The sequence below is a fragment of the Silene latifolia genome, chromosome X (genome assembly GCF_048544455.1).
Source record: "Silene latifolia isolate original U9 population chromosome X, ASM4854445v1, whole genome shotgun sequence".
Taxonomy (NCBI): Eukaryota; Viridiplantae; Streptophyta; class Magnoliopsida; order Caryophyllales; family Caryophyllaceae; genus Silene; species Silene latifolia.
In genome coordinates this window covers 222050030-222061805 of record NC_133537.1, presented here as the reverse complement: position 1 = coordinate 222061805, position 11776 = coordinate 222050030, and the positions used below count along the sequence as shown (strand labels likewise).

Genomic DNA, 11776 nt, shown 5'->3' with positions numbered 1-11776 from the left:
CTAGTGACATGTAAAATGTCGTTAGTATTACGAGTTTATGTTGCATTTTTCTTAGAGGGAAGGAGGAAGGCAGTGAGGGTTACGTGTTGCATCTTTTATCGAGTTGATTTGTCCTACTTTCAGGTGGATAATGTATAACATATCCCTGATTTGTTTTCCTAGGTGGAGGCGTAGAGCCAAACCAAAATCAACAGTGGTTGGATATATTTTTTTTTTTGACAAGTGGATTAACTCACATAATAGCCCTATTAGCCAAATCATGAGCAATAGTATTACATGTCCTAGAAATAAACGAAAAACTAATACAATGAAAGTTCGTAGCTGCTTGTGAAATATCCCGTAGTAGTGAAATTGTTAAATGGTTTGTCGACTTTCCATCCAGAATCTGTGTCAATATTCGTAGGCAATCAGACGCAATGGATATGTGTAAAAATCGTTTCTTGATGGCCCAATTGAGCACCTGCAGAATGGCCTTACATTCTGCTTGCTCGGCACTCTGTGCATATGTCGACTTGTGTTGATGTTCCTCTTGTCGAGATGTGGAAGTACATACCCAACCAATACCAGTATGTCGATTAGAAGACCATGAAGCATCCACATAAACAAAATGCCGTTGACAATCAGTTATATTCCCATACATCAATATTTCATTCCCAGTCTTTAATTGTTGAACAATTGAAGAAGAGAAGTCGTCAGTATGCTGAATATCAAAACCCGGTGAGCCCAAGTCTACATTATGTCTTGTGGCATTCATAACCTGATTAAATTGGGCTTCATACAGTTTAATTGCCCCCACAATGTTACAGAAAGGGTCATTGAAAGAATTGTTGTTCCTTACTTTCCAAATAGTCCAGAGAGTGGATAAAAAAGAAAGAATCCCCACATTAGAATCATCTAATTTAAGGAGATAAAGAACCCAATTCTTGATCCAAATTTTTACATCCAAAGAATCCAAAGCATCAGTTCTAATACCCAGATAACTTCCCAACCAAAGTCTTCTTGCAACCTCACAATCTCGAAACAAATGGTTTAAAGTTTCAATGGAGGAACAAGACTACGAGAGGCAACAGTGTAGACTGATATTATCCAGTCCCCTTTTTTGAAATTCTGACCCAACAGGCAAAGTGTCAGTAATGATTTTCCAAACTAAAATCCTCCACACTTTTGGACCTGGTAATTGCCAAAGGGTTTTCTTAACGAATCCTTCTAACGCAAGCCCTAATCTAGAATTATCTTTCTCCGTAGAAACTAGTGGCCATAGATTCCGCTGTGCTACGCCGTACCCTTTTTTCACCGTATATAAACCCGCATCATCATCTTCCCAATAAACAAAATCCCCCATATCAGCCCTTGCTATTGGCATACCCATAATAATTTGTGCCGTTTCCAAATCAAAGTAACTCGAAATAAGATTTTCGTTCCAGTCCAACTGATTGTCAGAAATTAGATGTTTAATTTGTAAATGACACAAATTAGGATTACCATCAAGAAGATTTTGATTTTTTGGGGTCGGGCATCTCCCCTCAACCCATTTAGAGTTCCAAACATTAAGATGAGATGAAGAGCATACCTTCCAAGCACATGAAAGTCGAATAAGATCCAAACCCCATAAAATACTTCTTCCCCCCCATGACGCATTAGAGATATGAGAAATCAACCGATCATCAGCAGCTAGCTTCTGTATTCCATACTTTGCACCCAAAGTACGCGCAATCAGAGACTGTGGTTGAGTTATAATTTTCCATGGAATTTTTGCTAAAAGAGCCTGGTTCACACATTTTGAATTTCGATTTCCCAGACCCCCTAGAGACTTGGGTCGACTAAGAAATAATCTGCTGCACCAACTAATAGATTTGCTCATTCGACTACCAGTCCACAAAAAATATGACAACAAAGAATCTAATTTGTTTGTCACACTTACCGGCATTTTAAACACCGATAGAAAGTAAATGGAAATGGAAGATAGAACAGAAGAAATAAGCGTTAATCGTCCAGCTGGTGATAACAGAAGACCATTCCATGAGGAGACTCTTTTTTGGACCTTTTCAATAATGAAATTAAACATACATTTTTTTGTAGTTTTCTGTAATGAGTTACTGACATTCGTAGGTAATCCCAAATACGTACCAAGGGAATTAGACATGGGTGCCTTGAAAAGAGATATACATGAAGAAGCAAAAGCCATAGTGGAGTTTGGAGATATAAGAAGAGCAGATTTTTCATGATTGATTACCTATCCCGACGCCTGACAATACTCATTGAGCATGGTAGCTAGTGTATGGCAGAAATAAGCTTTTCCATTAATGAAAAAAATTGAATCATCAGCAAATAACAGATGCGAGATAGACGGCCAAGACCGTGATACTTGAAGACCTCGGATCCTATTCAGTTGTTCCGCTTCCAAGAGATTAATGGATAGAAGCTCAGTACATAGCACAAAAATATATGGCGATAATGGATCACCTTGTCGAATTCCACATTTGTAACTGTTGCTGAAGGAATACCATTAATAAGGATTTAATACGTGACTGTCTTAATAGAGCTCATAATAATCCTGATCAAAGACATAGGAAATCCCATAACTCTCAACGTTGCTTCTATATAATTCCAGTCGAGACGATCATATGCCTTACTCATATCAGCCTTGAATGCCATTCGACCCTTTTTTTCCTGTATTTGCATTAGAAATGTTATGAATTAATTCATGGGCAATAAGAATATTATCTGTGGTTCCGATAAATTATCAGTCACTAAGTTGGCAGCAATTAGCACCTTTCATCAATCATTTTTTGTAGATCAGGCGCATGCAACATTATTTTTTGCTCAACGTTCCCATAATACTATGTTGTTATTATCAATACTATATATTAAGTCCAGAAACCAAGGGACTTCAATGTAATTAAAGAAAGTTATACAAATTAATTATACTATATAGTTTTAAATTAATAGCACCGTGTAATGGACCCGATTAAGGGATCTCAGTCCAAATATTATATAGTTTGGGTTAAAATTAAATTATATAGAAGCTTGGTAATTTTCCTAAACATTTGTAAGAGACTAAAACATTGTCAATTTTCTTGAAATAAAATAATTAATTAAGATGGTCAATTTCAAGGAGACTAAAAGAAAGAAGATAATTTCCTTAAAATAAAATAATCAATTAGTATAAACATGCACACTTATGGTATTAATTATTATCATCATAAAATTATATATTAAATTTAAAATATATGCAATTTTATTAAACTTTATAGTTTATTAGATGTATAGAGATGTTAATTATTTAACATACAAAAATATAATATAAGTATGTTATAAATAATTCAAGTTAGATTTTAAAATTGCATGCCTAAGTAGTAAAAGTAATTTCGTCAGTAAAGAAAAGAATTGTAGTACCTGTAATACTCCGTATTTATAAGTCTTTGGGTACTCTATCGAGTAGGCCTTACTCTGTCGAGTAAGGGTAAGTTGCGAAATAAAATAGTTTCTGACTGTTGGGTACTCGATCGAGTAGTCAGGGCACTCGATCGAGTAGGGGGTACTCGATCGAGTACCTTGGGTACTCGATCGAGTGTCCTCACTTTTTTTACGGGAATTTTCTCGGGTTTTGTTAATTATGCGATTAAGGTATTTAAGTATCGTCGTCATTGTTTTAAATCACTTTTACAAAACCTAAAACCCTGTTTAAGAGAGAAAGCAAAAGTTCATCTTCCTAATCGCATTCTTAGCAATTCCCGGAGTTCAGACGGTCAGTTCTTGTCGTTGTTTATATCGTTGGATTCCTTGCGTCGAGGGTAAGAGCTACGTACCCTTTTTATTGTCTTTCCTTTGATTTGGTTAAACCCTAATTTTGGGATTGGGGGTTTTTATGATTTGTTAAGGTTAGATTGTGATTATGTGATTATGTGATAGGAGAAGGATTTGTAAAGGAGAGGTTTTGAGACAGCTGCTAGATCGTCTGATGATTGTGTTGCTTTCCAGGTAGGATTTCCTACTCAGTATTAGTCCCATAATGGGATATTGGTGATGTGCTGTAGTTAGTTGTTTGATATGATGATTGTGATTGTGATTGTGATTGTGATTGGTTGTCTATGGCTCTCGAGATGCGTTCTCGGCTGAGTGGAGTCACTTGCGGGAGTGGCTTCACGCCCTAGTTTCGCCCTTCGTGGAACCCGCCACGGAAGGGGATGTGCACATTAATGGGACAGGGTTATCGCTCGGTATGATGAGCGGGGCTTAGGTGGGAACTGCTGCGGTCCCCCACTGGCAGGGCTGCTCCAGTGGACAGTCACTATTGAGATGATGGGAATTGGTTGGTGGTGTGTGTGTGTGTGTGTGTGACAGTTCAGCTGTCTGTTTATCTTATTGTTGATGTATATTGAGTTGTGTGATTAGTACTGACCCCGTTTAAATGTTTTAAAAATCGTGGTGATCCATTCGGGGTGGTGAGCGATTGCTTAAGCGGTATATCTTGGATACGCGTGGGATCTAGTCAGGGATGGAGTCATCACATATCGAGTCTTTAGTCTTCCGCTTTGTTTGTTAGGGCGCCCTTTCAGTTGGTTTATAGTTTGAGAACAGTTGTATTTTGCTTACAGTTGGTTTTGTAATGTAATCACTTAAACTTATTTAATTAAGTATGTTTCTTCATTGTCTTATGATTATCATGCCTCGGGTAACCGAGATGGTGGCATCCTTATACCTGAGTGGTCCCGGTAAGGCACTTGGAGTATGGGGTGTTACAAATGGTATCGAGCGACGATCCCGAAACCCGTAACCAATGAACTTAATGAACATAGGGAGTCAATTAAAATGAACCCGGGGTAAAGGTTGTAGGAGCTAATGCAAAGACTTGGGAGACGTCCTAAAGTCGCGAACTCGCCCTACAATTTTGAACCGGTCACCATGGGATAAGTGTCGGGATCGTTATGTGCATATTGTGTCTTTGTAGATGTATCTATGTAGTAGTATGTTGCATGAATTGATGATGATGACGTGAATTATATGTTGGTGGATTGTAAAGCATGAAAGTATAATGATTGATACATGTAATTTGGCATGTTATAGTTATGTAAGGGAAAAGTGTTTTGTCTATATATATATATAAAGCGATGTGTAAGTCTACATGTTGTTGTTGCCGTGTTGAGTAAAAGTACGAAAGGTTGGGAGTGTGAATTGAACATGTCTTTGAGTGAATATGTTGAACGAATATGGTGGATAAATATGTGGTATGATGGATGAATTAGTGGAAAAGATGAATCATCGTGGTAGTAACATGTGAATAGGGGACTTGATGTCATGTATTTGTGATTTTGTTTACGAAAAGTGATAGAATAAAAACATGTGGGTAAGTCATAATTGGCAAGTTAGATAAGTTATGTGCATGATGAATGTTGTTGTTTGGCTTTTGAAAATAGTAACATATGATTATGAATACTGGTTTTATGAGTTTTGGACTGGTTTTGTTTGGTTGGTTGTTGTTTAAGTTGTTTGGAAGTAAAATCAAGTAGTTGTGTTTTTCGATTATAAAGAGGTTGTCTTTAAACTGTTATAACTTGAGATTCATAAATGATTTTGATGTGATTCCAATTGGAGGTGATAGCTTGTCCTTTTACGATTCTAACGATAGGTCACACGCCCAAAACGACCAAGAAATGAGTGAGTTATGACTGTTTTACGAAAACTGGACAGTCTTTGAGAATTGGGGTACTCGATCGAGTATCCTCGGTACTCGATCGAGTAAGGGGGCACTCGATCGAGTACGTTAGTTACTCGATCGAGTAGCCCTGGTGATTTGTTTTACGTGCTTCTGATCTTGACCTACTCGATCGAGTAAGTCCCTTACTCGATCGAGTGGCCTGTACTCGATCTAGTGACCCTTGTTTTGGGTCATATGCTTATCTTTTGACTTCGTTGCATATTATGTTTAATTCAAAGTTATTATTTTGCTTCTTTATGCATTGTTTTACATGTATGTTGGTCTTGACGCGTAAGTTACCCAATCTTGTGGTGTAGTGAGTGACACCTGTGGTGAGTATGAGTTCGGTGGGAGGACATGAGTTATACGTGGTTGTAATAGATAGTGGAAAAAGAAAAGGAAGATTGTTATGGCTTAATTGAGACATAGAGCATGTTTTCTGAGATGAAATGAGATGAGTGATATGAGTGTGTGTTGAGTAACGTAAAAGTAAGTGAATGTGGGCAATGGATGATGTGAGTCTAAGGAACGTGAGAATGAAAGGATTGAGAGTAAGGATATGGATAGTGACAACTTGAGATGTGTAAAGAATTATGGAGGGAGGTAGTTAAGAGCCGTGTGGGTTAAGAATATACATAATGAAAGTTCGTTTTAAAGGGGTTGAGAAGAGTGGTATATAGTGAACTTTGTGGACACATGTCGCGGGGTGGAGATTTGGCTTTTTAAGAGATGAAACTATTGTGGGTTTTCCATGGGCAATTAGCGGTATGAAAGGAATTTTGATTTCTAGAGATGTAAGAAGGGAGATGCAATTGTTGAACAAGAACGTTGATTCTATGGATGGATTAGTGGCAAGGGTGATTGATGACATAATAAGAGAATATTTGTGGTAAGAAAGAGGGAGATGATATCGATATAAAATAATGGGATTTGAGTTTTGGAGCGATGAGAAGGTAATTGGTGCACTCAAGGGTTAGATAGAAGTAATAAGGAGTTGAGCTATTAAATTGGTATTATTGAGTGTAAAGAGAAAAGAAGGATAAAAGTAAGCTGAGGAAAATGTTCACCGGAGTTATGTGATATAAAGGTAAGGAATCATCGAAATGTGTGATAGTATCACGAGGATGTTAGCTGAAGGTTATATAGGAGCTTCAGGACAACATGATTATTCATGGGTTTTGAGGAATTAAGGGAATAAGAAGTTGGTAGAATATCTGCACGATATGAGATTTTTGGGGGAGAGTTAGATGATGATACAAATAAGATAGTATTGGGAATAATGTTGAGGTAATTTTGTGGATGGGTTTGTTGTTCGTTATTTGGAATGTTAACCAAAAATAGGAGAAAAACCATGTTATTTTGATATGAGTGTAAGAGGTTTGATATACGAGCAGTGGTGGCATTGTGGTGTTATCACTAGTGGTTAAGAGTGATGGTATATTAGAAAGGTAGCAATTCTAAAGAGGTCGATTTGGTAGGGACCTGATTGTTGTGTATGATTGTGAGAGGGTATAAGATGTGGTTAGATGAGGCGGATGCTAATAGTTGAATAGTAAAGGTATGGTTATATTTGGCCGGAAGTGATGGTTGTGCGAATGGGGGAATATGTTATGAGGGGCATATGAGTTAAACTCGGGCGACAGGTAACCTTTATCGAGTGGTAACTTACGTGGTCAGGATTGACTAGTTGGTTGTGATTACGGGTCTATGATATGTGTAAATGTTTGTGTGAGGTTCTGACCTCACAAGAAGTGGTATGGTGTGATAATTATAAAGTTGTTTTATGAATGTTCTGTAATATATATGTTAGACACGGTAATTTAATTGAATGATATCCAAAAGGGTAATAATTTGATTAATTGACATGGCTAGTTATAATTTTATGTGTATTAATAACACATGTGTATTCCATGAAATGGTAGAGATGATGTTCATGAGATGCTTATCTGTGTATCCATATAATATGTTGCGTGGTGACTTAATAAAGTGGATTTGAGTAAGTTTTTCTTGTCTGAGAAGTTATGCTGAGTTAGTGTTTATGGGAATTGTATGCAGTTGTGATGTCTATCGGTGTGGTTGTGGTGCTTCGGGTGGTGATCTGGGCACGGTACATAGTGCTGTGATACGGGTATTTTCGCACTACGGTGTCGCTGTTGGTGGCGGTGTTGTGATGCCGTCACCGGTTGTGGTAGAGTAGGCGGGATGATTATGATTCGAGTTTCGAAAATACATACCAGTCATACATAGATTGTTGTTTTATTTGTTGTTGTTTCCTGTGAGTTTCAGTTTGGACAAATAGACTATTGTTTTGTTTGCTAATGTTTCTTACAAGTTTCAGTTTGAGAAGGAGGATAGAGTTTAATATAAAGAGAGTTGTATATGTTTTCGTTGTTGTCATGGTATAGTGACATTCTGTTAAGGGGACACGGTTGTGAGAGGTTGTTACAATAATTATGATCTTGTTCTAGTTAAGGTTTCAGTAGACATGGTAATGGCAAGTGAGTCGTAGAACATGTGTGGTAATGACCCGAAAGATGCAGGTGGTTCATAATCTTTTGTTGAGACAGTGAGTGTAGGGTATTGGGAATTAGTGTCATGTTAAGTTGTGTATGAGTTTTACGGTAATGAAGGAAAGAACTTGAGGATCTAGTGTGAGTATACGTAACGGGTGTGGATCGGGAGTTATGCTTCTGGAAGATAAGTGCTTTACATAGCGAGGTATGTTGGTTTGGCAGTAATAATGAAGAGTGGGTATGGCGATTTACTACGAGTTTATGGTATAGGTTAGGTGCTATGCCGAATGAGTTAAGGAATGAGAAATGTTTATGTACGGGAGCCTTGGATATAAGAATAGTGAGTGTTTGGTTTATAAACGGTTATCTTTGACATGTAGTGGTAAAGAGGGTAATGAAATATAGCTAAGGATTTAGTATTAGTGAGTTACGAGGACGTAACATTTTTCATGGTGGTGCATGCGGTAATATAATTGGAAGTAGAGTGTTAGCGTAGCGTAAAGGAGGGATTTGTTTTGTGGATAATACTTATAAAAGGCCATGGCCGTGCTTGTAGTAGGGTGATGCTTCGGAGTATGAGAATATTTTATATAGTGTTGACAGTTGGAGGATGATGTTATGAGTCTGAGTAAACTTCGAGGACGAAGTTCCTTTTAAGGGTGGTAGAATGTAACATTCCGTTTGATGTCTATGAGTGTCTTAGTATTGGGTTTGATAGTTGATGATATTATGGAGCTAGCAAAGATTAGAGGATGGTAGTTGATTTTGTATGGAGTTGGTGTCGTGAGAGATATATATGTGGTAGATACGATATAGTGAGTCATGTTGTGGAAGTAAACATAGTTGGTAGAATGGGGGTTAAGAGTTCATGTTCTATGTTCGGTCGAGTTCTTGAGTCCTTAGCTAAGTTGTTGTGTCTTGGTCGAGTATGTATGGTTGTTTTTATGTATGGGTTGAACTTCGGGACGAAGTTCTTTTAAGGAGGGAAGACCGTAATACTCTGGTATTTATAAGTCTTTGGGTACTCTATCGAGTAGGCCTTACTCTGTCGAGTAAGGGTAAGTTGCGAAATAAAATAGTTTCGACTGTTGGGTACTCGATCGAGTAGTCAGGGCACTCGATCGAGTAGGGGGTACTCGATCGAGTACCTTGGGTACTCGATCGAGTGTCCTATTTTTACGGGAATTTTCTCGGGTTTTGTTAATTATGCGATTAAGGTATTTAAGTATCGTCGTCATTGTTTTAAATCACTTTTACAAAACCTAAAACCCTGTTTAAGAGAGAAAGCAAAAGTTCATCTTCCTAATCGCATTCTTAGCAATTCCCGAGTTCGACGGTCGGTTCTTGTCGTTGTTTATATCGTTGGATTCCTTGCGTCGAGGGTAAGAGCTACGTACCCTTTTTATTGTCTTTCCTTTGATTTGGTTAAACCCTAATTTTGGGATTTGGGGTTTTTATGATTTGTTAAGGTTAGATTGTGATTATGTGATTATGTGATAGGAGAAGGATTTGTAAAGGAGAGGTTTTGAGATAGTCATAGATCGTCCGATGATTGTGTTGCTTTCCGGTAGGATTTCCTACTCGCATTAGTCCCATAATGGGATATTGGTGATGTCTTTGTAGTTAGTTGTTTGATATGATGATTGTGATTGTGATTGTGATTGTGATTGGTTGTCTATGGCTCTCGAGATGCGTTCTCGGCTGAGTGGAGTCACTTGCGGGAGTGGCTTCACGCCCTAGTTTCGCCCTTCGTGGAACCCGCCACGGAAGGGGATGTGCACATTAATGGGACAGGGTTATCGCTCGGTATGATGAGCGGGGCTTAGGTGGGAACGGCTGCGGTCCCCCACGCGGGTAGTCCAAAGGGACGATCGGTATTGAGATGATGGGAATTGGTTGGTGGTGTGTGTGTGTGTGTGTGACAGTTCAATTTGTCTGTTTATCTTATTGTTGATGTATATAAGTTGTGTGATTAGTACTGACCCGTTTAAATGTTTTAAAAACTGTGGTGATCCATTCGGGGTGGTGAGCGATTGTTTAGCGGGTATATCTTGGATACGCGTGGGATCTAGTCGGGATGGAGTCATCACATATCAGAGTCCTTAGTCTTCCGCTGTGTTTGTTAGGGCAGTTCCTTTCAGTTGGTTTATAGTTTGAGAACAGTTGTATTTTGCTTACAGTTGGTTTTGTAATGTAATCACTTAAACTTATTTAATTAAGTATGTTTCTTCATTGTCTTATGATTATCATGCCTCGGGTAACCGAGATGGTGGCATCCTTATACCTGAGTGGTCCTGGTAAGGCACTTGGAGTATGGGGGTGTTACAGTACCATTGAATATAGTTATATGATAGTAATCACTCATTTGAATAGTAAAGTAATAATAAAGTAATAATATTATCACCGAGATTAGTGAAAGTGGTACAAACAACAACGAGAGTAGTGAAATAATCAATATTAATGCGGTAATAGTGAAAGTAACAATAATTACGGCGGGAGTAGTGAAATTATCAATATTATTTGCGGCAAGAGAGTGACAACAATAATTACGACGGGAGTAGTGAAAGTAACAATGATTACGGGCAAGCAGTGAAATGTTATTACTATTGTTTCATTAATAAGAGTAAAATATTAATAGCGGGAGTAGTGAATTTGTCTCAAAATTTATTTCATCGTAATTTAGGATATGTCATGAAAAAAATATTAATGATAATTAAACCATAATGTTATTAATCAGTCTGACTTCATCATATTCAACTATGCAAGTCAGCTTCTATGGGCTTCCTCAAATAATCCTTTATCCTCTTTTCATTTTCATTTGCATAAGAAATTATGCCTGTTAATGTTTTCAGTACATCACTTGATAGGCCTAATGTTTAGGCATGTTATTTACGGATCCATGGGCATAGCAAGGTTTACGACTCCACGACTCGAGTTGAGCTATTTCAATGAACTATAGAACACTTGATCATATATGTACGTGATAGTCCATTCTGGTTATTGTGTCGAGATATACATTAATACTACGTGGAGTCGCCTAATTCAACCCTAAACAATTTTCCTTATTAACGGAACGGGGTTGGAAAAAAAAAACTAAACCCTAAAAAAATAGGGTAAACCCTTTCCGAGAGAGAATGAGATCATAATAGGGAGACATGTATCTTAAATTTAGAAAGGGAAATCGTTTAATCCAGCCCTAAACCAGTTCCCTTATTATGTATCGAACAAGTTACGGGTATGTATCTAGTATCTTAAAGGAATGTATCTAGCTATCTAGATAAGGGTATGTATCTAGTAACTTAAAACAGTGTATCTTACAAACAAAAGATATGTATCTAGTAATAACTTAAAGGAGTGTATCTAACAAACAAAAGGTATTTTATCGGTAAGACTATAACTTAAAGGGGTGTATCTACCTAAATAAAGGTATGCATCTTGTAACTTAAAGGAATGTATCTAGCAAGCTAAAAGGTTGTATCTAACAACATAAATGAGTGTATCTAACTAACTAAAAGTATTTATTTAATAATTTAAAGGAGTGTATCTAGCTAAATAAAGGTATATA

The 11776-nt window shown here is 37.5% G+C and overlaps 1 protein-coding gene across 1 annotated transcript; it reads right to left on the bottom strand.

The window, feature by feature from the left end:
- Nucleotides 1-232: 232 nt before the first annotated feature.
- On the bottom strand, nt 233-1927 carry LOC141619383 (uncharacterized). Its single transcript, XM_074436399.1, has 4 exons — nt 1922-1927; nt 1571-1765; nt 1163-1429; nt 233-1054 (listed from the first exon to the last, which is right to left on the bottom strand). Exons 1-4 carry the CDS (start codon nt 1925-1927, stop codon nt 233-235), a joined length of 1290 nt encoding a protein of 429 aa, XP_074292500.1.
- Between the last annotated feature and the right edge of the window lie 9849 nt (nt 1928-11776).